At 43.3% G+C, this 27,544-nt stretch overlaps 1 protein-coding gene across 7 annotated transcripts in view; it reads left to right on the forward strand.

The window, feature by feature from the left end:
• The window catches only part of BAHCC1 (BAH domain and coiled-coil containing 1), a 121,436-nt gene that overhangs the window by 69,382 nt on the left and 24,510 nt on the right, over window positions 1-27,544 (forward strand). For 5 of the 7 annotated variants that reach the window (XM_088138367.1, XM_088138365.1, XM_088138366.1 and 2 more), the window contains 12 exons: window positions 6,678-6,857; window positions 10,509-10,631; window positions 11,037-12,719; window positions 13,664-13,769; window positions 14,158-14,366; window positions 15,914-16,072; window positions 16,206-16,408; window positions 17,973-18,288; window positions 19,484-20,167; window positions 24,800-24,999; window positions 26,389-26,525; window positions 26,842-26,967. In XM_088138367.1, coding sequence (XP_087994493.1) covers window positions 6,678-6,857; window positions 10,509-10,631; window positions 11,037-12,719; window positions 13,664-13,769; window positions 14,158-14,366; window positions 15,914-16,072; window positions 16,206-16,408; window positions 17,973-18,288; window positions 19,484-20,167; window positions 24,800-24,999; window positions 26,389-26,525; window positions 26,842-26,967 — 4,126 coding nt within the window. The remainder of the gene's footprint in view (window positions 1-6,677; window positions 6,858-10,508; window positions 10,632-11,036; window positions 12,720-13,663; window positions 13,770-14,157; window positions 14,367-15,913; window positions 16,073-16,205; window positions 16,409-17,972; window positions 18,289-19,483; window positions 20,168-24,799; window positions 25,000-26,388; window positions 26,526-26,841; window positions 26,968-27,544) is intronic. The other 2 variants (XM_088138368.1, XM_088138369.1) reach the window with 2 other exon arrangements.

A 27,544-nucleotide genomic window follows, 5' to 3' on the forward strand; every position in this document is an offset into this window, starting at 1 on the left:
ATGGGGGAGAGCTTTTGATCATTGAGTGTTTGTTACATCACTACTGTAGATGTCTGGTAGGAGTGTAAGGAAAGAAGATCAGGACTACGTCGTGACCTTGAACCTGCAATCTGGCTGTAGTTCCATAAACGGCATTTTCCCTGAATCATATTTAAAAGTGTGTTTACTGGCATTTGGCCTTCAGGATCAAGAGGAATAAGTCTGGTGCTGTTGACTTAATTTATGGCATTTTCTAGCTATGTTCCTTCACTAGATGTTCAGTCTGGAATAGCTATAGTTTGTTCACTCCTGTTTTACAAGTTATAATCAAATCAGTGCCCTTCTATTCTCCCATTTCTGCAAGCTGCAGAAAACCAACTTTTATTTGAAAAGAACACAATAGTAATTTCCATAGATAAAAATTTCCTTAGTGATATTTCCCTATCTTTTTAAGAGACAGGGTTTTGACAGTACAGTAACATATCACTGTCCCCCTGTATCTTCCCTGACATACTTTCATTATTGCCTTTCTACTGATGCCATTTTATCCTTTGACTTTTTAAATTATATTTTTGGTTGTTTTAAAATACCTAATTTTTTAAAAAATTTGCACAATAATACTTAATTGAAAAGCAGTTTAATGTATTTTAAATAAGATTAATCTCTGCTACTTGATAACATTTTAACACTGTGTTAAGTGGGCTTGGGCAAGCCAATTAAAAAACCCAGACCTCACTGAATTCAATGGGATACATTCCCAAATATACGGAATTGTGCTTTTAGCCTATTTACTTATTTATTTATTTATTTATTTAGCCAAGTTGTCATACAATAATGTCTCAGTTTCAAAAAGAACCTTAGTGTAAATTAAATAACTGAATTTAAAAATTCAAAAAAAAAAAGAATCAGTGTAGATGGAATGTTGCAGGATGGAGATGAACACAGACAGAGCATTGTATTGCAAAGAAAGTCATGTACAAAAGCAATTCTGCATGAACTTGCCAGTATACAAGCAGTATATGACCAGCTCAACTACAGCAAACTGAGCAAGAGAGTTAGATTGCTAATTCCAGGAGTGGAGTCATCAGCTGTATTGTTATTTCTTGTTTCACCTAGACCTTCAGATCTACATACATCCAGAAATGTAAGTGGGAGGACATAAAAAATTGACATGAAATAAAAGTAAAAGAATAACTTCCTGATCAATTCTTGAATCATCACATTTAATATTGCTACCCTGTTCGACATAGAAAACATTAGGAACAAGATGGGAGAGCAATATTTTAATATATTAATATAAAGACATCATCATGAACAATGAAATCCTTGGCTTGAAATAAATTATTCCAAAAACTGGGATACCATATCTTTTGAAAATATGCAAAGGTAGGATGAAGGGCTTTCTATCAGAAGAGTTTCATGTGTTCCAAATGATTGATTTATTATATGCCATTCAGTCAGTGTTGACCCCTAGTGACCTCACAGATAAATTTTCTCCATGAGGATCTGGTCCTTCAGGTCTTTCAACTGTGCACCCAACAGAATAGTGTCATCAGCCTAACATAGGTTATGGATGTTTCTTTACCCAATTTTAAAACCATGCTCATTTTCATCCAATCCAGTGTTCCTCAATATTTATTTATTTATTTTTATTTATTTATTAAAATTTTCAACATATATTATGCACATAAGTTTAATAAATAAGGAGAGAGTATACAGCCTTGAATCATCCCTTTGCCAACCTGGAACAGGTTGTTTCACCATTTTCTGTCTATGCTGTAGCTTTCTGACCTATGTATAGTTTTCATATGAGGACAATGACATGCTCTGGGATTCCCATTTTTCTAAGCACATTCCACAATTTGACATGATTGACACAATTGAAGGCCTTTCTATAATCAATGAATCACAATAATGACTTCTTTTTGGTATTCTTTGGCTTTCTGAATTATCCATTGTGCATTAATAATAATGTCTCGTGTTCCTCAGCCTTTTCTAAAGCCAGCTGGAACATCTGATATCTCCCTTTCCATGTAGGGCTCTAATCTGTGTTGGGTGATCCTAAGCATTATTTTGCTAGTGTGTTAAATTAAGGATATTGTAAAATAGTTTGCACATTCAGTTATGTCTCCTTTCTTTGGTATTGGTATTGGTATGGAGATTGACCTCTTCCAGTCTGCTGGCCACTTCATTGTTTGCCAAATTTGCTGGTGTAGTTTAGTTAAAACCTTTACTGACTCTTCTTCTTGTTGCTTGCCATCTTTCTATAGATATTCCATGAATTCCTGTAGCCTTCTGACTTGGTAAAGCATAGATAAAACACTGATCTGACTTTATCTTCTAGTATTAGAGGTATTTGTAAGTAGAGAACATCTTCTAAGTATCATGGATATTGACACCTATGGAATTTCAGTATATTCCTTTCATCTTTCTTTGATCTTCTTGGAGATCTGTCCATTGGCATCCTTTAGCAAAGCAATATGAGGCTGAAACCTCCTGAGTTCAGAGATATTTTGGAAGACCTTCCTTCTTTTTCCATGTATGTTTCCCTCTTCAGTGTCTTTACAGAGGTTGTTGTAATACTGCTTCTTGTCTTTTGTAACAGCTTTCTGAAATTCTTTATTAAGTTCCTTCCTGAGATCTTGGCTTTGGCTTCACTGCTGCCCAATATAGATGACTGTTTGCTTTAGCTGGGCAGCTGGGATGACCTTCACACCTTGGATGACCCTGCTGGGAGCATATACTTTTGGCATATACTCCGGGCATTCTTCACTCATCCCATCCAGGAACACATACACACCCTGCCATGATGAGGCAGCACAGCAGGATTTGGGGAGATATGTTCCAATAAGAATGTGTATAGTAAGTATACAATAAATAGGGGTATGTAAAATAAAGGAGAGAGAGAGAGGATTCAGTGCTCCATTTTCCAGGATTAGTTACAACATTTTGAAGCTGACCTGTACAGGGAAGAAAATATATGAGTCTTTTGCTAGGAAGGGAAATTTAAATCCTCTTCCTTTTTCTTCTCCTCCATACTCATGGACATCTTCTGCCTTCTCACAAGTTGGGTAAAATATGCCCACTAATCTTAAGGAATCTTTCCCATGTATCAACCACATTCTTAAGTGGGACTCAGCACAAAAGTTTTCAAATGTTTGGGGTTGTTTTTGGTATGCACAAAAAAGTTGCCATTTCTGATTCCTTTCCTGTACTTTTAAAATTGTGCCCATTAATTATTTCTTTCATTATTTCAGCCAAACTTGCAAGGGCAGGGTGGGGGGAGTTACGAGGTTTGTTTTGCCCAAGGCCACCCAGTTGTTAATAGCTGAGGTGGGATTGGAACCAGCGTTGTGCAGGTGCAGCTACACTGTTTTGCTTATAGAGTACTGTGCATGGGATTGCAAGGAAGCCACGCCCCATTATCTCATTGGCCATTGGACAACATGGGAATAAGAAGCTATGTATAGACAATATATCTGGAAGAGACTACACTCTGTGTGTGAGAGAGAGAGACAGAATGCTATGTTTCAAGGGACAAAGTAGATTTGGGAATGTATGGTAGATTGAATTTCATGGGACAGGATACATGAGAGGTCAACTGTGTCCAGAGCAACGTTGCCTCTAAGCCAGGGAAGCAGATGTACAACTCATGATGTATTCTCAGCAGCCGTCGGGTTGACCTGGATAACCCCAGACTGTGGGGGGCAGCAACCCTGGGCTGGAGGGGGCAGCTAAGTGCATAATATACTTTACATGTATAAGCTCCCCAAGTTGTAAAACAAAAAACAAAAAACAAGGTTACATATTTTGATTCAACTGAAAATCTAATCATTGCATAAAATATACATCTCAAAAAATATTAAAAAGTAAGTTAAACAGGAATAACTAATTTTAATACAATGTTTTAATCCATTTCATCCCTGATTCATTATAGTGAAGCTTAAAACTTTTAAAAATCAAGACTACTGATCTACTGCAGGGCTGGCTTCAACATGGCTCCTGGGCACAAAGCCTCCCTGCCCCGTTCCTTTGCTTCCCCTTTTCTTTCCCACTGCTGCTCAATCCCTCTTTGGGCCTGGAAGCTGGCAAAAGCTCTGCAGACTTCCACCTAGCTTCTGTGTGAGACGCCTCTTCTCCCCCCATCCTCCTGCCTCTCTCTCTCTCTCTCTCTCTCTCTTTTCTCTGCTTACCCATTTGTAAAAATATACTTCGCGAGTGTGTCATCTTTGACAGTGAGCGGGAGACTGAGTCCCACATGCGGGTGCACAACAGCCTCTGCATGGGTGCAGTTTAGAGGGAACATTGGTACAAGGATAAAAGCAAGTCAGGCTGCTTTGTAAAACAAGTCCGCATTGGAATTATGAGGTCATAAAGGAATTTACAGGCCTGGGCAATGATAGAGATGGAGAACTAGGCATGAAGGAGACAGGTGTCCTGGGAAGGAGGAGGTCTGTTGTGATTTCTTCTGAGCATTATAAAGGCTTCAGACCTGAATGCTCCTTGACAAAGGAAGTCTGCAGGGGCTGGCTGTTTCAGAAGGGCAGATTCTATAGCTTCAGAGGAATCTTCTTGGTTGTCACCATCTCTTTGCTTAACCTGTGGTGATGGGTTCCAGAAACACCAGCCTGGGCATACACAGAGCCCTTCAGATTTGACTTGGCTACTTCACAGCATCCAGAAAGGGACTTTCCTAGCTAGTGCCTAAGTTCCCATCTCCTCCCCAGCTGTGGGGTGTGGCCTTGGCCCCGCTGTGTAACCACATCCCCATACTCATCACTGAGGCATCCCAGTGGGATTAGCCAGGGAGCGTGGGTTGGCTTAAAGTGAGAACTTCCTGCTTCTTGGTTGGATGCTTCATCAGGCACTCGCCCACGTCAAATACCTAGGGATAATGACTAAAAATCTAGGCCCATTGCCCATAGATAGCATACTGCTCTATTAGCAGGCCATGTAAGATCCCTTGCATAGTCACAGGGTTACTGTTTTTCCCCCCTTTTTTAGCAGGTTCACATATTTTTAACAGTGTTGTGACAAATAGAAATTTGTGGGTACCAGCATGTAAAGGGCACTGACTGTCTGCTTCTTGTGCTGATGCTTAAGTCATAGAAACCCTACCAAACTTAGGGCATACCCATTCACACTTAATGCATATTTTGGTATCTGTGGGTCTGGCCAGTCTTTACCTCCTGTGGTACATTAGAGGTGGAGAAAACAGAAGAATCAGGGAAGGATTTCCCTCCAGGAGTTGCTATATTGCACAAGGCGGATATAATAATGATTAATTGTTACTGGAGACCCAGATGACATCTCTAGATTATGGATATTTCTTAGTTCATGTTTGTTCTGACAATCACAAACTGGGGGGAAAAAAAACTTACATAAGCAGTCTACTTGCATGAGTAATGTAATACAGGAATATATGAAATCACATGCTTTCTTCCATGAACTGCATTTTCTTCCCTGAAGGAACTAGCCAGTCTCACATGAGTTCAATGTTCCCACACTATGTTACTCACAAAAGAACAAACCCCTTGCACAGCAATAGTGTTGCTGTGCAAGTTAACCTCCACTGTCTTTTCAGAACTAATTGTCAGGTGTCTCATTAATATATCAAAAGGATAGCTGCATTGCGGAAGTGGGGTTAGGATACATGTAAGTAATTGCAACAAGAGTTCATGGAGCTACAAAATCAGGCAAGGGCTACTTGCCAAGAAACTTGGAAGACTCTTTGTCTTTAAACTAAGTGAAAAGTTTCATAATCAGAGGTTCAGTGGTTCAGAATATTGAAGGACGGGATCCCCCCCCCAATCCATTTTTCTGATGTATGTATGCAATGTAGAGTTTCTATATCGTAGCTTCATAGTTCTTGCATTTAGGTTTCTGAATATATCTTGTGGAGAACTTGATTCCCCCAGTTCATTTTCCCATGGTTAATTTTTTTCATACTGAGACCATTCTGGAATGGCAGTGGAAGAACTCAGTAGGCTTGTGCATGGGTTGTTCTCATTAGCTTGCCCTCCAGGACTTATGCATTCGTGTTGAAACTCCTGGTGTTGAGTTGAAATGTGAGTGCTGACAAGGTTGCAGGCATGTATTCCAAAGGGTTCTTTGCTCCTACCCGCATTTTAGTCTCAGTGACTTACATATGTACTATCACTTGTTTCCTGATAAGCTTATGTATGTACAACTATTTGTAGAAAATGACACTCCTATCCTTTGCTTTCATGGATGTGGCATACTTGGAAGACTTAGCCAGCCTGAGACTGAGAGAGGTCTTCTGTGGGCACTCTCATTAATGCCAACTTCTTCCCCAAGCCAACAGCAACCAGATAATATGTGCCCATCAGAGCTGCCAGATTGAGTGGCAAACTGTTTATGCTTCTAGACACTGTGTGAGGGCATGTAGGAGGGCCATACATCTGCTGAATGTGTTCTTTTCCCTCCTGTAAACCCAGTGCCTAAAACAAACAGAATTTTTGATCGATTGAAATCAGCTAGGGTTTTAAGCAAAAGTATCAATGATGCTATTATATATTTTTGCTTAGAGATGAATGTTCATTTATTTTATGTGCAAAATAATGCAGAAGTAGGATTTTTAAAATCTTAATTAAATGTGCATAATTATGGGGAGGTTGCTGAGCATCATGCTGTCCATTTATATGCTGACACTGTCTTTCCTTCTTTTGTGCATCCAGCAGGAAGTGGGTTGATGGGAAACTCACCTGCCTCATCCTTTATGGGCAGCTTCCTGAGCAGCAGTTTGGGCTCAGCAGCACCCCCGCATCCTACAGGTCCGGCGTCATCCCCATCTGAACCTGCCTTCCATGGCCCCCACTCCGGCACCTCTCAAATTTGGTTCTCCCATTCACATGAAGGTAAAGAGGGTTGGTGGAGGCACTTGTGTGAGGTGGTACAATTTCTAAATAAGGATAGTCTTAGACAGAAGTATCCTTTATAAAAGACAGATGGGTAGACATGTGGAATGTAAAAGTGCAAGATCTCAAGATGCCTGAGCCTTTGCAGATACTGTCTGACCATCTTCACAGTCACTGGCACTGGCTCAGTCTAAAAAATGTTAAGTGAACTGAAATTGTCAATATTCTGTAATATGTAGAATAATAGAAGACATAGCCCTGAACTGCAATGGCAGAGGAGATCTCATTAACCTGCCCTATGAGCGTAGTTTCCCATTGTTCTACAGTTTTCTTAGGAAAGAGGACTGTGTAGAGAGAAGAATTCAGGTGTAAGAAGTCTCAGTTGCTTGGCATTCTGGCTATTGTTAGATAGCAAGAAGAAAATCCAGTGGGATGAGGGAAGGCTGTGGATTGAAGTAGAAATAAAAATGACTTGACAAATGCTCACCCTGAGGCATTTTGATATGGTGGATGGGTAGGAGACCCTCTGATTTTTGGAGTCCCTTTTTCCATCACCATCCCCTGACCACATACACATGAAACAGCTCCATTTAACTTCACACAGCCTAGAGTTAGAGCTGTTTTTCTGATTTATGCTGGTAGCACATTGGAGAGGGAGCGGGTAGGTTGGTAAGTATAAGGGGATCCAGGGAATTACCTGCAGTTTCTCTTTACCATTGAGGTACTTTTTTTCCTTTTCTGTTTTAGCTTCGGGAACCCTGAAAATATTTCAAAAAGCTCTCTCTTCTCTCTCCTTGTTTCTTAGAGGACCGCTGGGCCAAGTGTTTGGACTTGGAGAATGAATGTGCAGCAGGTCTGGCCTGTGCAGTAGATAGATGGATGCCCCGTCCCCATCCCCACTCGGTTGCTAGGCCTCACTTCCCTCTTGGAACTTCCTGTTGTTCTGGGCTTGACCTCCCTTTCCACAGCTCAGCCAGCGTTCCTCGGGCTGTCCCCAAATGCAGTTATTCTGCCACATCCCTCTCTGCCTATCAGTGGAACTTAAAGCTCTCTCTGTGTGCTTCAGCCATGCCCCTCAGCCCCAGGAGAGCCTGCCTCCCCACCCTTAGCCTTTGGACTCCCAAGTCGCTGCTCTTCCTGATCTCTCCAACCCAACCCCAGCACCCCCCTTCCCACTGTGCTGCGCTGGTGGCTATACAACTATTTTTAGTTTTCTTAATGCACTTGTGCGTTCTCTTTCCTGCAGCGGCGGCCTCTTCTTGTGCCCTTCCCCCAGCGTTTTTCCCTCCTTGCAAGATGCAGAAAGTTAAAATGTGAGCGGCAAGGTGCTGCTGGCACCGTGCCCTGGCAACCAGCCCGACTGCTAGCTTGAACGGCTGCCAGCTAGCTTCCGGCATGTCGGGTCTGCTGGGGGCGGGGTGCAGGCAATGCTGTCAGCATGATGCTGACGGGCAGCCGGTCTAGTGGGGGTGGGGCAGCAGAGCTGCAAGCAGTGGGGAGCGGCCCGCTGGTTGGGGAGATTAGTCCGGCAGGCACAGGGAAGGCTGCCTTCATCCTGCTGTGAAGGAGCCACAGAAAAAGAGGAGTCAACAGGACAGTTAGGGAGGAACTCGGAGAAGGAAGGACTTGGCCTGATGCTTCTGTCCTCGTGGCCGTTGCTTGGCCTCTAGCCTGGGAAGCTCTGAGTCACAAGTGGAGGCGGGGGGAGGAGCTGTTCCTCTGGATTCAACTACAGTAATATATCTGAGGGGATGAGGATCTTGCTCACTCTCTGACTGCTCCTCTGGCAGTGCACATGTTTTGTGTTGGGGGTATATGTGCATCTACGTGCATATGCAAGCACGCACACGTGGACACATTCAGTGTAGAACTTAGGTTTGTTTTCTGTGTTCAGGCTTTATGCTCTTAGGAAGACGAGGTTATGTGTTTTTAGATGTTGAACTATTTTAAAAAACATAACCTCGTCTTCCTAAGAGTATACCATACTGGAAAGTGATACCATTTTCCAGTCTTTCTCAATAATGCACATATAGTATTCTCCAAATGAATGAAACAAATACAGCTTTGTTGGGGAATTTAATATTGTTAATAATATTATTATTATTTGTATTGTTTCTAGTTTAATTTTACTAACATCAATCAACCTCTTTTTTTGTTTTTTAAGCCAGTCCTATCATTCGGTATCTTTTTAAAATGTTCAGCAAGAGGTAATTTCAATTTTTGAACTGATGTAACAGCAACCCTTTCCCTATCTTTTTGGTTGTAGGGGTTCTGGTTGTTGTTGTTTGCTTGTTCCCTTTTTAAAATACACCTTGCTGTGCTGATCTTTACAATATCAGGCGAATCACTAGTTCCCCTCCTTTTGCAAAATGGGGAATGAAACTGACTTGCAACTTTTGCTGAAGTATTGATCTGAACTTGCTCAAGAAGTCTGTGGAATGGCTGAGCATTGGTCTCAGCTCCTTCATTCTTTACACACAACACATGTAAAGCTGGGATGGGGCTTCAAGACTGCAGTTGCAGCTGCCATCTTGACATTTTTGAACACCCCCCCACCCCTGTGGATAGCCCTGATCAAAAGCTCATTTTTGAGACCACAATTTCAGTCATGCGTATCTTAGCATTCTTGACTTTTCCTTGTTTTCTTCCAAATAGAAACCTTAGTGGCAGCATTTGACCTAGAACCAGAACAGAACAAGACTGTAGGAAGCCAAGAAGATGGACTCTAGTAAGGATAGTGGTGTCAGTGGCTATATAGATTTCATCTGTTTTTGCTAGAGTGTCAGGCATGGAATCAGGTATGCATCAGATCATATGAGCTAGATTCTTGGCTTTCCACTTAATATTTTAAGCAGAGAGCTACATTTCTAGACTATGTCAGGAACTGAGAGCAGCAGTTGCAGTGGTTAGGTTGTGATCTTCAGTCCTTCTATTACTCCTTGTTCTTTGCTTGTGGTGCTCTTCGCCATCATGTGTATACCCCTCCTAGTAAAGCTGTTCTCACTTCAGCCCTTGCCAAAACATTAAAAGGTTATTTGAGAATGTGAAGTTTTCAAGAAGAGCAAATTGATGCAAATATATGCATGAGCATAATTTTATTTTGTCTGCAGAATTTTAGTCATCTGGGTGCAGAATTTTGATATATTTAGGCACAACAGCCCCAGCCCTGTTAGCCTATGTTATTTTCTCTGTTATGTACCAGACACAATTTTCTACAGAATCCTGGAGCTGATATTCAAGAGCTGCTTCCTCAGTTTTATGAAGAAACCAGAGATCAATATCCATCAAGGGTTTCTTATGATCAGGGAATAGTGTGTTTTGTTCCCTCAGTTGGTAGCTGTTGTTTCCGGTGTCTTCTTTTGCAAGTTGTGCTTTGTGAGATCCTTCTGCCAAACTAGCATCAGAGGAGTTTTCTGCTTCAGTACCAACACTTTTAGCCATGGTCCATCCCATAGCCTGCTGCTGCTTGAAACCTAGCAGTGATTAATATAGCCAAAGTAATAATCTGACAAAGGGCTTTGAATTCACCCCAGCAATCCTCTTTCAACCTATGCATAGAGACAGATCAGACTAAGGCCCAGCTAGTGACTTGGCTTTGTGACTGTTGTGTTGTGACATTGGCCTGTCATTCCTCAATGCCTCTTGTTTTAGCTCCAGGTTACCCGAGGTTCTCTGGGAGCTTAGCATCCACTTTTCTTCCCATGAGCCACTTGGATCACCATGGAAACAACAATGTCCTGTATGGCCAGCATCGTTTCTATGAAAGCCAGAAAGGCAAGTATTGGTTTGACGACATGGTATTTCTGAGTCTGCCTCAAGGGACAGGAGAACCATGGTGTAATTGTTATCTTACCAAGGACACAGATTTAGCAGGCAGCTGCAGAGAGAAAGTAGGGGAAGGGAGGCAAAAGAGCTGATTTCTCTGGGACTAAAGTGTGTCTGATACCAGCTCCAACTCCAAGTCTTCCAGGTGGGCCCCAGACATTCACTAGTTCAGCCACTGCTTTATAAGTGTGCCTCTGCAAACTGAGGAGCTTTTACTCCCAGCATTACTTTGTGCCACAGGGCATGGCCAATTAGAACTGCTGGCGTATTCTTAGGATTGCAGTGTTGCATGTTGTGGTCTATGCCATATTGTTGTCTGGGAGACTTTTCTTAATCACTTCCCTCTTTCTGTAGACAATTTCTACCTGCGGAACCTTCCAGCTCAACCTACACTGCTTTCAACCAATCACAATTTCCCCAGCATTGCCCGGGCAGCACCTGGTCATCCGATTGGCTCCTGCAGCCGGGACCGGGAGGCTGGGCATGGACAGAAGTGCCACAAAGACTATGAGCGTTTTGTGGTGTCAAAGGACAAAGGCGCCAAGGGTGAGAGCAAGGAGCGAGCAGCTGAGGAGGAGGCCAAGGAGCGGCACAAGCTGGTGATGCCTATGACACCAGAAGCAAACTGCAAGGAAGGGGTTCCCCAACGGGGCCCTTGTGACAACCGGCCCAAACACCTGCCCTCCTGCTTGCTGAGCTCCAAGGTACTGAATGGTGACGCAGGCAAAGCTGTCCTCCCCAGCTGTGGTGGAGGCCTTCTACCACGCCATGCTGGTGCCCAGAGCCGTTGTGCCAAGGAACTTGGCCACCATGAGCCGCCTCAGTCTTACAGTGAGTGCCTGGAGCGAAGACAAATGTTGCACCACTCGGTCTCCTACACTGTCCCATCCAGTTTGCCTGCTGGGCCCCCTGCCCTGAGCACGACAACGGGCAGCTTCCCCTGCCTGCAGCTTCATTCCAGCCCAGATGGGATGTGTCCTCTGCAGGACAAGGCCAGCCGGGAGTTACGGATCAGTGGGGCCACTTTTGTGCCTTCGGTAGGCCATCTGACTGACAAGAGCCGCTCCTTCCAGGTGCCCTCTGAGCCCTGTGAGGGCAAAGAACGCCCCCACGAGGTGGGCCCAGAGCACCCCCCCACCTATGGAAACCATCCTTTCTCTCACCTCAAAGCAGAAGGCAAAGTGGAGCGGAGGCTGGACTGGCCACAGAATCCCAGCACCCGCCTGAAAGGGCTGGAGTATCTGAATAGCACTGGTTCCGACAGCCATTTTGGCAGCTTGCCCCACCAACCTAAGAGTGGACATTTTGAGATGATACCACCTCAAGACTGTGCCCGACCCAACTCCCAAGAGACACTGTGTAAACTCAGCCAGTCCTGCTGCACTTTAGACAAGGCCCCTAAGGAGCCGCCAGTTCCCAGCACCCAGAAAGTGGCTCGCATCCGCCACCAGCAGCACTTGCAGACAGAGATGGAGCAGGCAGGCACTCATGCAGAATCCAAGCGCAAATCAATGGAGCTCAGCTCTCTGGGCTACAGTGGGCCCCACTTGCCACCATGGCCAGTTCAGGGCCAGGGCCCTCCTTTGCCTATGGCAGAGGAGAGAAAAGGCTCTTACCTGGACCCTTTTAGCAGCAGCCTCCAGCAGGCTGCGCTCATGACCCAGGGTTCTGTGCTCACGCAGGAAATGCAGACACCCCCTGATGAAGTGTCAGCCATGAAAAACTTGCTCAAATACAGCAACCAAGCACTTATTGTGGGCCAGAAGGCTCCTTTTGTGGGGCTGGGCAGCCTCAAGGGCAGCTGTGCTCATCAGGATGGGGGCAAACTCCTGGGGACTAAGGGACAGCAGGACCTGGAACGTTCAGACTGTGCCCGCAGCAGAGACCATGACCTTGGCCATGGAGATGGTGAGGTGCGTCAGCCTCCAGTGGGCATTGCTGTGGCTGTGGCTCGTCAAAAGGATACATTAAGTCGGCCAGAGCCAGCCTATGGATCTAGCTCCAGTCGGCAGGGCCGGACTGCCATGGGTCTCAAAGGTAAACATTAGAGGATGAAGCAATAGGCAGTTGATGTTTTACAAACCATGTCATTTGGGGGGGGGCAACCACATAAACTCTGCTTCCTTGCATAATCCTACCACTGCTCTCTACTATGAGAGACACAAGCATTGGCATAGGTGTGCCTTTTCCTGTTTCCCCCTGAACATAAGTACTGTAAGTGCTCTGTGGTATGTATGTTTGAAGAGGGATCCTCTCTTCTTTCTTGTATGTTAGGGAGGAGGAAACCAGGTCTGTCAGGGGTGAGACTAGCTGTGCAGCACCTTGGCCTCTTTGATGCAAGAAGCCCCTTTCATGCTGGACATATGAAAGGGGCTTCAATCTGAAGCCAATTATTAACTATATTCCAGTTCCTTCCCACTCATTCATGGCCGCCTATTCTGGAAATTAAATCTCCAGCATGTGAATTTAGCCAAAGACTTTGGCTGGGGAGGGAAGTTATGTCCTGGCCCCTATCTTCATTCTTGTGCAGATCCCATCTAGCTGCAGAATGGGTGTGAAAGGGACATGCTGTGACCTGTTTTCTAGTGCATCTTCTTCCTCTGGGCTTTGTCGTCAGCTCTGTTTGATAGACCAGACCAGGAAGACTAATGCTACCTTTATTGAGAGAGGCTATAGTAACAGAATCTTGCAAGAATTGTTGTGCTGTATCTCCCCCTCCCTCTCTCCCTTCTTATACCACAGTGAATCAGGGAGGCGCCTTCCTGAGCCACTTCCAAATATTATTTTGCTTCCTAGAGCTTAAAAAATGTTTTAGTCCCTTTGCCTTGATCATGGTTCTTGCATATTTCTGTCAAGGTCATTATCTTTACTCTCTATACTTGTTGATGTCACCAGGAGCATGGGATACCCCCCACTCCCATCCCTGAACATTTTGCCAGAAGTTGCTATTAATCTTTACTCTCCCATTCTATTTTTCACAGCTGGTACAGCAAGGCCTGTGCACGTCATCGATCTAGATGCTGAGGAGGAACGGAACCGGCTGTGTGAGGAGCGTTTGGGGCTTGCGGGGAGAGACCTCCTGCTTCAGTAAGGGCCTTCTCAGCCCAACTACAGGAGATGGGAAGGGGTGTTAAACACTGTCTTGGTAGTGGTTGGTAATAATTTGTAATTAGACTGGGCATGCCAGTTGAGGGCACTTAGCAAAGCTTACTTGCATCCCAGAAGAAAAGCTGTCACTGGCATCCTCAATTAGCATTAAAATTATCTAATGATAGAGCTTTCCTTATGAGAACCAGGGTTTGTTTGTTTTTTTGTTATTCTGGAATCCAGTCATTTCCTAACTGGAAAGCTTAAGATAATAAGATAATTCTACAGTACTGTATGATGGTCTATACTGTAATTCTTTGGCCAGGTCAAGGGATCTCTTTGTCCCAGCTGACCTGCATTTCATTTATCTGTGCTTCTAATTTGTCAGGGATAACAAAGATCTTGTGGAGTTTGCCCGAATTCATCCATCAAGCAGTTGTCCTGGAGACCTTACCCCTCACCTGATGATTGCAGGCAGTTCCTCATTGCAGACCAGCCAGCTGGGAGGAGATCCAGCAGCCCACACCCATCCTGCTCATACACATTGGTTGCCCCGGACACGCAGCCCTTCACTTTGGATGGGTGGACATTCATATGGTCAGTCAAGTAAATGTGTACTTTACAGCCTGTATCCAAAACTGGAATTTTATCTAAGCTGTGGCTGCATGGGCTTGCTCTTTTTGTTGCTGACCTATCCTGGAAGGCCTTCACTCCTGATCTACCACTTGTAACCCAGATCTCCCACGGATTTCAGTCCAGTTTAGTTCTTCCTGGTACCTCTTCTTTTTTTCCAAAAACATGTCTTGTTGTATCCCATCCCTTACATTTTCCACCCCCTTCTATTACCGCTTTCTGCAGAGATGAATAATCTTTAGATGGCCAAGAACAGAGATAACATTTTGTAGTGGGCAGAGTGCACGGACAGAGCAAATGATACACATGGGAAAGAATGGAATTTTCCAGTATTTCCCAATTTTATGAGAGTGGGAGGTATTGTTGCTTTTAGAGTTATACCTATTTTAGACCTTACATTAGGTTTCCATGTGTCTTGTGATGAGAAAATCCATGCCACCGATTTTGGCCAATCACACATCCAAAATTTATTGGTGTGGTTGGTATGGAGCATTGGAACCACAAAGAAGAAGCTCTGAGGCTGCCATTTTCCTATGCTTTGCTTGAATGGGTGATAATAAGAGATCTCAACTGACCTTAATTTCTAAATATAGCTACTATTGGGGTCAAGGGCAACTTTGCTACTCAGACCAACTAATACTCTGGGCTGTTTCACCTATATGGTCTATATGGAAATTAATCTGCAGTAATGTATAGATCATAATATATCCAATCCCATGAATGTGCAGCAAGAACCTGCATAGACATAAATGATTTCCTGTATAAAATTGTATAACGTATACAGAGAAACTCCAGAATGAGCCCTCTGGATTCTTGTATTCATCTCTATCCAGTGATTTAACCTGGTGTGGTGAAGTGGTTAAAATGTTAAACTAGGACTGGGGAGATTCTGATTCTGGTTCACTCTCAGCTTTGGAAGCTTACTGGGTGTCTTACAGCCTGTCATTTCTTCACTACACAACCTGCCCCACAGGGTGGATGTTGTGGAGGAAAATAGGAGAAAGGATTGCTGTATATGCCATCTTCAGGGGCATAATGAAAGGCAGAGAGAGAGACAGACAGACAGACAGACAGACACTTTCCTGCCAGGATCTCAGCTGACTGCAAGGGAGAGACAGGTGGAGGTAGCAACACTCTTCTTGATTTCTAACATACACACACCCCACCAATTTATTTGCTTGATACCTTGGCTTTCTATTCTGTTGAGTACTCAAAGCAATTAACACCCTTGTAAAAAGAAACACAAGAATATAAAAAGTTAAAAATACAAATTAAAACTAACTCCAAAATTGATGCTAAAAATCTATCAACGATAGGTTATCTATGTTGTTCCATGTGATGAATCCACACTCAGCTTATGAGAAGTTAGATGAGAAACATGAACAAGCAAAAACTTGTCCCTGTAAAACTATCCTTTCCCTGGAGAATATGGGGTTGCTGTGCACATGGGTGGAGTACATTGGGCTTTGTCTCATCTCAACAAAAATGTTTTCTTTCCTAACACATTCCAGGCATCGGGCATCCTGCTCTGCATCAAAACCTGCCACCTGGTTTCCCAGCTTCTATGCCCAGTGCCATGCAACCCGTCTTCCCTCTATCACAGGAGCCACCTGCCCAGCTAGTTATCCTGCCCTCTGAGCCTCCAGCCCATGGAGCCCCCCACACACTGGGTAAGTGGAAGCCAGAAGGAATTAGCGGTGGCATATTCCCTGGGTTGCGGGCAAAGGACCTTCTCTTGTAAGAAGCAGCAGCAGGGGCTCTTGGCTTTGTTTACTCCTCTGATTAACTCTCCTGTCTCTCTAGCTGAGGTGATGGATCAGGCATCTATCTGGTCATCGATGTATCCTAGCCGGGGGCCTGGTTCTCACCTGCAGCACACAGGACAACTCCCTGTCTACTCCCGCTCTCAGTTCCTGCGTCAACAAGAACTCTATGCCTTGCAGCAGCAGCAACAGCAGCAGCGTGCAGCACAGGCATTGGAAGTGCAGCGGCACACTCACAGCCAGGTAGGCATGTGAAAAGATGGCATTACTGAAGTCACCTCTTGGTAACCTCTCTTACCGGCAACTTGGAAAAACAGCAAAGAGCCCCAACCTTTATGAGCATCTGGATAATCAGAGCATAGCAATTAGACCAATGATCTTCCTTAAGGTATCCAAACCCTGGCTTTTTCCCAGGACATTGGGCTAGGAAGTTGAGAGAGCCCATTTCTGGGGGGTTGTGGATGTCGATATATTTGTGCTGCCCCAGCTGTAATGCATTTTGGATTTTATTGACATTTGTATTGCTGATTTTAATTTGTTGTTTGCTGCCCAGAGCTATTTGTCAACCAAGTGGCCATATAAATTGAATTAAAATAATAAATAAGCAAACTGTGATCTAATCTTGTTCTTTCCAAGATAGTCCAGACCACCATACAACTCCTTTAATATAGATTGTTCCATGCGGTCCAGATCACAGGATGGCGCAGGCACACATAGATTTATCGAAGGAAGGTAATTGTTTAAGATAGTTTAGCCATTTACAAAACACCTATATGTGCAAGACAAGATGAATACATAGAGAACTTATCTTCCAGTCAATCGGACATGATGAGAAACCCCATCTAAGCTTCAAACTGTAGTGCTTGGCCAGATCCTGAAAGAGAAAGTTATCTCCTGAGTTCATCTCAGAGGAAATGATGTTGGCTAGAGATCTACACTAGTCAGCATCCTGCTTCTACTCATGAGGTGGTGATGATGGAAACCAATATCATATGTGGAGGAAGAACTTGCTTCCTAATTCCAAAGTCTCACTTTTAAGACCTTGTGCTGAGACTTAAAACAAAATAATGTATGCTGTGTTGTGTTGATCCTTTGATGCAATTATACTGTATGTTTGGTTCATCCAGTTTCCAAAAAGATATTCTTGAAAAATTATGGGATATGTCTAAAGAGGTCATGAATGTTAGAGAGCTGGTTAGTTAAAATTGCCAGGTTCAGGGAACTGGATTTCTGCTCTCCATGTAGGTCTTCATCTTCATATTGAGTAGCAGCAATTTAAAAATTTTGGAGGAGAAAATGATCCCTATTTATTGAATTTGCGTAAGTTTTTTGTTGCAAAACTTGAATGCTTTTAAGGCAGACTTCTGCTTACTTGCCATATAAGCCCAGACCCAGTCCCTGCATGCACAGTCCAAGACAGTAGAGTAGAAAGCATAAGCTAGCCTTCATCCCAAATGTATCTGACTCCCTGTGGAGCTCATTGAAATTGTCCTTCCTGTTTTTGCTCTGGAGGGATACAATCTCCAAAAGACCTCTGAGTCAGCCTAAGCATAGGATTGCACGTTGGCTATGATACCAAACGTGGTGTTGTGTAAGGCATATCGAGAAAAGAGAGTGAAAGGGTACACTGACATAGTCAGGGACCATGAGTCAGTCCCTTAGGTTATAGGTTGTTGGGACCACACGGAAGTCTAAGACCTGCATACTAATAGCACGATTATTGAGTTTATTGCCGTCTGTGACATTTATGGAGGATTGATGCACTTATTGACCATCCATCTCTTCCTCTTCCCTCACCTACTTACAGCGGAAGCCTGAAGAGCCTCTGCCTGAGCTGGACTTGCCAAGTCCTGAAAAGCCACTCAAACCATCTCACAAAGCAGTTGCCTTAAACGCACCCCCAAAGGGCCTGTCCCCGGCAGCTGCCTGCTCAGTCAAGCTCTCTTCATGCTGCCACCCACCCAAATGCCCTGGACCCTGCACTTTACCTGTCTGCCCTGCTGTGGTGCCACGCTCCCCTGCTGTAAGTCCAGTGCCCTCACAGAACTCTACGGGTCCTGAAGCTGAGGACAAGCAGCCTGAAGGGCGGCCAGCCCAGGACTATCCAAAATCACTGGAACCAGGTAGAGATTCATTCAGGGCAGGCTGAGACCTGGGATGAGAAATGGCCCTGTTTTGTTGGTTGTGCTGTCTATTAGATTATTTTAGTCTGGGCTGTCTGTTTGATTTAATGTTTTTAGCTGTTTTTATGTTTTCTCTAGTTTTGTATGCCACCCAGATTCCACTGGAGTTGGGCAGCCAATAAATTAATAATAATAATAATAATAATAATAATAATAATAATAATAATAATAATAATAATAGTGATAATAATGGTCTAGCAAACATTTGGTATATTTCTGTAATCCAACAGTTAAATTCAATTAACATCACACTGAAGAAAGGGTTGGTTACTTGTTAGTAAGTGTTCTGGAATGTATAAGGCATGGCTCCAGGGATCAATATTGTTTTATAGCACTGTGTTGTTCCAAGTTGTTCAAAATAGGGCAAATACAAAACCTTGTGGTTGTAGAGAGAGGCTTGACAAGTGTGGCAGAAACAGGGAGCTTTTTGAGCTTGGAGGATTATGTTAATTTTCATAGAGATGGAACCTTCCTAAGGTGGCTGAGACCAAAGTATACTCCACCTACTAACAATTCCTGACTATCAGAGGAACAGGGATCTTTGCACGTGGAAGACTGCCGCTTCCCTGCTACTGTTGGGTGTAAGGAAGCAGCGGTGCACTTTAAACTCCCCCTGCAGCTGATCCTCAGCAGCAGCAGTGGAGGTGAGAGTAGGGTGGAGTATGGGCACACAGGCTGCCTGTATGCATTGTAGGCTCAGAAATCAGAGGGACTTGTGGAGTATTACCATTGTTCAGATCGGGACCTCAGCATCTTTTGGTCCCTGTTTTTGGATTTTCCTTCCTCAAAGTCAATTTCCCTCAATCTCAGCATCTTCTCTTCTCTTCTCTTCTCTTCTCTTCTCTTCTCTTCTCTTCTCTTCTCTTCTCTTCTCTTCTCTTCTCTTCTCTTCTCTTCTCTTCTCTTCTCTTGACAGTTCTGCAAAAACAGGCAGAATACATCGTGTGAATCTGAGTAATTTAGCACAAACAGAATTTTTGGAAGTAGTCATGCAGTCCATAGAGAAAGATGAATGTTGTGTTGGGTAGTATTGCTCTGTATTTGAGACTGATATTGGCATGGATTGGAGAGATAATCAGCTGTGTGGTGTGGTCTCCTATCATGCTTTACTCTGGGATCCTTCTTCTCTTTGTAGATCTTCCCCCTGGTTATTCCTACCCTGTGGCTGGTCTGGGCTATGCATCACCATTTCCCCGGGACCCAGCTGATCCTGACACTATGCAAACTGTTTCTACAGCAGCTGAGCCTGAACAGTCACGCACCTTTCCACCAGAGCAGGAGCCACGCTGCGAGGCAGAAGCTAACCCACCCAGTGGGACTGGGGACTCTGAAGTGGAACCCACCCATGCTCACCCTCCACATCTCCTTGTCCATCCCCAGAGACCAAGCTCCACAGAGATGATTAAGGATACTCCAAGTTGCTCCCTGCTGGTCAGGGATAACTCAAATGACTTGGATTCTACCCAAAAAGAACATCAGGAGGAGCCTAGGTCAGATGCTGCCATGCTAGGACCTTCCCCAGAAGTGATGACTATGGAAGAGAGTCCTGCTGCAGCATTGGAAGTTGGCTGTCAGGAGGTTGAGAGCAATGCTGTCTTACCAGATGACCCATCAACACATACTGATGTACAGGTAGCACCATATGGCCTGGATGCCCTTATTGCTGCCAGCATCAACCTGGGTGAACTCCCAGACCTGGAATCCCCATCTTCTGCAGTTTCCTTTTCCTTGCCCTCTCCATGCAGCTCAGGGATTCCTGGCATTGCCCTGCTCAGTGAGCTGGCTGAACTGGAACGCTGTCAGCGGCACTGTGATTCAGGTAAGGAAACAAAAGGTCATCCTGTCTTGATTCCTTCCCTCCACCTGAGAGCAGGGAACAGTGAGGTGGAAAAATCAGCATTTACTTCTTGGCACCTGTTTTTATTGATATCTAAAGAGTGCTTGCTTCTTCAGCTCATGAGGCAGCCTCTCAAAAGATTGCACCTCCCATCTGAGGCAAAGGCAGGGCCAGATATCAAATGTCAACAAAGGAATGAGAAGCTCCTTTTCCCATACTCTAATGCTGCCTCCTGACTGGCCAGCATGGAATTGATAAAGGAATACTGCATGAAGACATGGTAATGAACTGGAAGTTGAACATTTGTTCATGATGTGAGGATTGTCTAGGGACTGGGACCAGAAGTTCTAGAATCTTTTCCCAGACCTTGGAAAAAAAATGTCCAAATTTGTCCTCTTGGGATATATAATAGATGATTTTGTATACATGCTAGGGCCTACTCCCCTGTTTCCTTCCATTAGCTTTTCAGTGTTGCATGGAACAGTTGGTAATCAAATGCTAGATTCAAATGCATGATGTATAGTTCTCCCTTCCCATAGGGTGTTACTCAAATAGCCCCATCCAGAGTTGTAGAGTTGGAAGGGATCCAAAAGGTCACCTAATCCTTTTTTTTAATGATAATTTTATTAAACATTACAATTTAAAAAAAATAATGCAACCTAAAGAAAAAAAAGAGTAAAAAGAAAAATAGTGCAGAAAAGAAAGAAAAAAATAGAAGGAAAAATAGAAAAGAAAAAAAAATAAGAACATAGTAAAGAAAAAAAAAGAAATATATAAAGAAATTACTTCCCCCTTCAACACAACAAATATAAACAATTTTCATAACTTATCATCTCTTAAAATACAACAAATGATCTCTTCTTCCCATATCTCATCTCTTACCTATAAACAAATCCTTAAAGCCTCATCATTCAGTCCAGGTCAGCAAAAGTCCATTAAGGGTTACCAGAGATAACAACATATTTATTTTAACCTTGATCAAAAAAACCAACTTTATATTCCTTCCATTTACTTTTAACAATCTTGATCTTAAATCCCTTCAAATAATGTCCTAGAGCTTGTTTTCATTTCATTTTTTCTTTGTCCCTTCTCACAAAATCCTTCAGAACTCTAACAGGTTTCTTTTGTAAATCCAATACAAGAAAGTTATAGGCCACACTTTTGGTTTGCCATTTGTATATCCATTTTAATTATTAAGACATCAGCCGGTTTCATTTGTATATCCAATGTAACACCTTTTTCCATATCATTCTTGTAGCTTGTCATTTTAAATTCACTTTCAGATTTCAAGTCTCAGTCTTGTCCAGTAAAACATGTTCTTGTTCCATAACATCTTTTAAACACAGTCTACCTATAATGGCAGATACTTTTAAGATTAACTTCCGGATCCATTGCTCACAAGTATCCTCGAATACATCTGGTGTTAACGTATTTTGCTCCATTCTGCGTTAGTAAGTCAAACTTAAGTGTTCTTCTCCTTTAATTGTAATCTTTAGTTCCTTCTGATTCCCTCTAGTGTCCAACGTTCAAATTTCCATCCTATCATATTTTTTTTTTAAGAATTCAAAACAACAGCATTTTCCCATGGGAAGCATTCTTATAATTAATTTCAAAATTTTATTTCAAAACCATCTGGATCCTTAGTCCATTTGTAACTTTCCAAAATCAATATTCTAATCCCCCTTTTGCTGTTTACTCCTATATATATATATATACATACATACATACATACATACCATACATACATATATATATATATACATACACACACACACATACACTTATAAATTTAAAACTTATAGATTTAAAAATTCTTTCACTAAGGATTAAAGGAAACTCACCCTGTGAATGCTATAAAACGTGTCAATCTGAAGGTTCCTAATAGTTGAAAAGCAATTAAGAAGTAATTCCAAAAGTGATTAAGAAATTAGGCTCAGCGGACTTTCTTAATATAGGCTACGTTATGGCTTGAGCTTGGTTGAAATCTCTCGACTCCCAGCCACTCGATTCACAAGTCGACCACAAAAACCTCAGTTCCTATAGTCTACTCATGAGGAGCAGCTATCTGGAGTACATGTAAGCGATCTCACAATCTCTTCCAGAGAGACTCTGCCAGGCAAAGTGCGCTGTCTGGCCGCTGATCTCTGCCTCAGTGTTGTCCCTGCTCCATCAGGGATGTCTAGTTTGCCATGAGTCTTCACTGGAAGTCCCCAAAAGGTCACCTAGTCCAATCCATCATTGATGGAGAATATCTGCTACTACAACTATAGCTTCCAGATCCCTCCATTAGACATCTGATCATCACATATTGCTCTCAGGTACACAACTGGTTAGAAAGGAATTTCCTCTTTCCCTTTGAGAGAAATAGATCAAAGATTGTGTCATATCTATCCTAATCATACCATGACCCAGATTGGCTGAGAGATGGTTAACTATTCAGACAGGAGCTACTGCCTCTTCAATGCTCCCTACTTCTTTCTACAGAGAAACTGTATTCTTCCTTAGCACCCTGTACACTGATACCCTATTGTCTCACTCTGACTTTTGAGCCCAGCTGGGTTTACAAGGCCAGCATTTACCAATTGCATAATCTCTGGTATTATGAATAATTGGAAGCTGTGAGTTACTGTATATAAACAAAAATGGCACACAGACTCATGCAGGTCATTGTTTTAGATATACCATGTTACGGCAATATGGGCTCTTTTGAATGCCCAGTCCTTGGAAGTCCCACAAATCAATAGTGCACCTTTCAAAATTTTCACTAGCAAGGAGAGAATTGTCCCTCAGGCTACTTAAGCCTAGCACTAGGGAATCTAGTAAATTCCCACTTAGAGGCTGAATTTGGAGGATTGCCCAACAATCAAATGAAATCAGGTCAGATGGTAGAATTGTTACACTTGCCTAGAACCTGCTGATGGGGCAGAAACAATATCCTTCTTAATTCTAAAAGCTTAGAAAGCAAGAACCTTGGAGTCCATCACTGTATACTGCGTGTAGAAAGCAGGGGGATTTTCCCTGTGGGATTCTGAATTGTGAATTAATTTCGGATGGGGCTTGCTTATTATAAGCATCCTAGACTGGCCTATTACTATGAGGCCTTGTACGCTTGGAAACCTGGGGAACAACACATTCACCTGGTCTGTTACCAGCCTGGTTTTATTTTGATGTCTCCTGTTTTTAGAATGTCTTAGCTCTAGAGAAGTATTTCACATTCTCTGCTTACGAATAATAATGGTCATGCTAATGCTAATAATAATCACAACAATCCAATAACATTTGAGTAGTGAAAGTCCTCCTTTTTAGTCCCTACACCTTTCTGCTGCTGTTTCAAGCCTCCTACTTCCTGCCTCCCCAGTGGCGAGGTTTACACCAACCCACATATGCAGATGGTTATCACCCCCTGTGGCTAAGCGACGTCTGTGCTTTTCATCTGTACACCAACGGTTATTGCTCACGCACCAGAACCGTTCTTGCCCACAGTGGAACGGAAACCGCATACAAGGACTCCCCTATGTGCCTTCTCATATGTGTGTGCAGGCACTTTCACAAGCAGATACGCTTGTATACAAAGAGCAACAACCCATGAGGGAGAGGTGTATGAGTGTACGAGTCTTTAAAGAGATACACCCACACGTGCATACTGCAGTTTTTAAATCTATGTCCATGGTTACCCTTTTTCCATTTGCATATCTTCATGCAGAGGCAGGTAGCTGTGCTGCCCTTTCAACTCTCCCCATCTGAGCAAACGTTTCCCTCCTTCCTGAAAACTCCTCCTACTTTTGATGCTATCTCATGAGGCCCCTCTTTCCTTAAATTCTGACAATGCTAACTTCTGCTTGCTGCCCCTGGGCGCAGATGGGCTGCTCAGGCCTCCGGCTGAGGCATGTGGCATCCTAACAACTTTGCCTGAAAGGATTTCTGATGTGTGCCTTGAATAGACACAAACAGGGGCATGATGGTTTTAAGCTGTGGTCTGTGAAGAGCTTCCTGCTCCTCAAACGACCGTAGCTTACCAGCCAACCTTTTCTGTATCACGGCACTCTCTCAGCCCTTCATAGTAGAGGGGGAAAAGCAGCTCGGTGTGGCTGGGAAGAGGAAAGAGGGCCTTTCTAAGAGAGGGGCTAGACTGTGAGATACCACCAAATACACACAGAAGCCCAGGACACACATCTTCACCCAGTCACCAGGGGTTGCATATGAATTCAGAGGTGTTACAAGATGAAGCATTTATTTTTTTGTTTATTTTATTTATTTAGTTGAAATAGTTTGAGGGTCCTCTTTACAGGGCCTTTCATTTGCAACCCTCCTCAGTTTTCCTTCTGCTACTTCTGCCTTTTTCCTTCCTATGCAAAGATCTGCTAAGCAGCAAAAGGAGCCATAACTAAGTAACATCTTACGATAGATAGAGGAGGTATCTAGGAGCACCCCAAGAAGGCAGATGTGAGAGGAAGCACATTCAGCCTGGAAGCTCTGAATGTGACTGGCTCCTTTTATGTGGTAAGATAGAAAGCCCTAGGTGGGAAATGTAAGCTAATAAGTTATTACTGTAATAACCTGTTCTGTGGATGAGAACTGACTTTCTCCAACTGTATCTTTTTCTTTTTTCCACAGTGTTGGATGAAGACTTGGCAGCCTTCAATCTGCAAAGTCTAGCCACCCTTGCTGCTGCCTGGGCCCTTGTTGAAGCTGCTGGCTTTGAGAGCAGCCCACCTGACCTTCTCAGTCTGGCAGATGCCGCACCATGTGTGAATCTGCGCCCTCGCATGCGGGTCTCCCGACGGAAATACATCTGGACTCCTAAGACCAAGCCTGTAAGTTTCTTGCATTCAAGATGAATGATGAAGCTGGTGGAATGAAAGGTAACCCGCTAGCATTCCACTTTCGTAGCTGGACATAGTTTTGTGGTGTGTTCCTGAGCCATGTGCTCTCTGCTACTGTATACCACCAAAAATATTCAACTATCTCATTTAATGAAGGATCTCAACTTCCACAGCTAACAACTGAGACTTCACTGGTAAATTGTTCATACTTTGAGGGCTTCTCTTTTGTCCCTTAAGTCTCATTTTTGGGTGGGGGCAAGGGGAGCAAATTTATTTTTATTTTTTTATTTATCACATTTATATAGCATTATATAAATATTATATAGTGTTATATAAATATTAAAAATAATTTAATATTATTAAATGGTGAAACATTCATCATGAAGTCACAGTGCAAATCCCTCCCCTTTTGTACATGTGTTACAGTCATATGCAATGGAGTGGAGCTTGTGGTGTGACATTACAATGCATGTTTCATCATTCTGACACAATCATGGCTTGCTCTGGATAGAGGTATCCAGAGCAAGCCATGATTTTGTCAGAATGATGAAACAACAGAATGGATGAGACAACAGAATCAGATTGTTATATTCTACAAGCAAAAACCGAATGTGTGGAAGATTTTGAAGCACTGTGGTGTATTTTTTATTCCCACTCTTGTTTGTTTGTTTGAGTGGGGGGAAATCATTAAGGCTTGTTTTAATGGACTTTGAAGGATTGGCTTTGCAGGGTCAGTCTCTCTGATTTTGATAATTGTATTAATAGGGAAGGCTGGCTGGCTAGCTGGCTGGCATGTATGGAGGCTGGAATGTTAGGCTTCCGATTGGGTAGTCTTGAGAACTGATTACAGTTCAGCAGTATTTTGTGGGCTTAATATGCTGCTTCTTGAGTTCCTAAATGACAAGAATGTCCATTAAGAGAATGGGAAGTTTCTGAAAATCTCTGAATATTTGTGTGTGCAGCAAGGGGATAAATCAAATCATTATCAAAAGTTAATCAGCAATAGGAAGAAACAGAGGAAGAAAAAAAGATAAATTTACAATAGGAGAGAACTGAGTTATAATTTTGTTTTGAATTCCAGAAATCCGCTCAAATGAATTTATCTTAATTACATTTCTTAGTAGTTGAAGGTGTTGGGTGGCCAAAATGGCTCCCACTTGAACATAAGTGAAGATCGTTGGACTAGTCCTTTAAAGGTCATCCTAGAAGCACATAAGTAGAACCAACTGGCCTTCTAAATCTACTTCCTCAGCTCCAGAGTGCAAATAGTTCTCAGGACGTATAACTATCAGAAGTGAAAGCATGGATAAAGCGTAATATGCACCCTGTCCCCTCTTGCTTTCCTCTGCAGCTGAGATGGCTTTTCCTCTCTCCTCACAGGTTTGCCCTCTGAAAGCAGCCATTGAGAATTTGGATACACAGGAAGTGGAGATGCGCATGCGCCTAGCAGAACTGCAGCGACGCTACAAAGAGAAACAGCGGGAATTGGTCAAACTGCAGAGGCGGCATGACCACGAGTGAGTGTCTGCCTTCTTCAGTTTTCACAACAGGTTTCTAGGATAAGCACCTGACCTACTTGCGAGAAGGAATGTGGGTAAAGCAAAATGGTACCAAAAATGACATGAATGGTAAGGGGGTGAAGTAACTTCGAATCTATAGGCTGGTCTGTTTACTGTAGATCTGAAGGCCAAACCAGCAAATGATCCTCTTGGTCAAAGAGCTTCCCTGCCATATAAACTAGGCTGGTGCCCACATCCAGAAAAATCCTCACCATATGGGAGCAGGGCCATTCCTGTCTTTTTGTTCTGTGTTTAATATGGTTATTACCTGTAGGCGAGAGGAGAGTTCCCGGAGTCCAGCTCGACGGGGACCGGGGCGGCCTAGGAAACGCAAGCACTCCAGCACACTCAGTTCATTGCGACAGGGTTCGATGGGCAAGAGTGACAGCAGGAAGGTCAAGTGAGTGATCTGGCATGACTTATGGCGCTTGGGGCTGGGGAAAGCACTATAGATGTGTACAACGTTGCCTGTCTGTTTGAAAGCTTGAGGGACCCAGTAGATGCTGTAAGGAGTGTCTGTATATGGAACGGTGTGCTTATTGTAATGAATGGAAGTGCTGCTGTGTGCATTTCTGCAAAGACAGATCAACAAATGGGACTATAAGGCAATGAGTTCTCATCATTGCCTCCTCCCTTTCATCCTAGTACCACTGGATTTCCCCCCCTTCCAACTGGAATCATTTTCAACATCACAGCTTAGCTGGAAAGAGGGGCATGCACGATAAAGTGACCATGACAGGAAAGATTTTAGCCACCTGTCTCTATCCTTCATTTTCCTTTTTAAAATTTCCTCACCATCCACTTTACAGGTGTTTGCTCTGTATATATTTACCAGGCTCAATGGTGTGAGTGAGACAAAGTATTAGTCTGTTTGCATTTGTGTATGTATGTTGCTGGGGATCTCTAATTATATTTTGGGAAAGTGTGTATGTGTTAAGGGACATTTTAGACATTGAAGCTTTTCTTTTCTTTTTTTT

Source organism: Python bivittatus, unplaced genomic scaffold, assembly GCF_059951505.1.
Source record: "Python bivittatus isolate LINGU-HERP-01145 unplaced genomic scaffold, Pbiv_v1 ctg000220_np1212, whole genome shotgun sequence".
NCBI classification, from domain to species: domain Eukaryota; kingdom Metazoa; phylum Chordata; class Lepidosauria; order Squamata; family Pythonidae; genus Python; species Python bivittatus.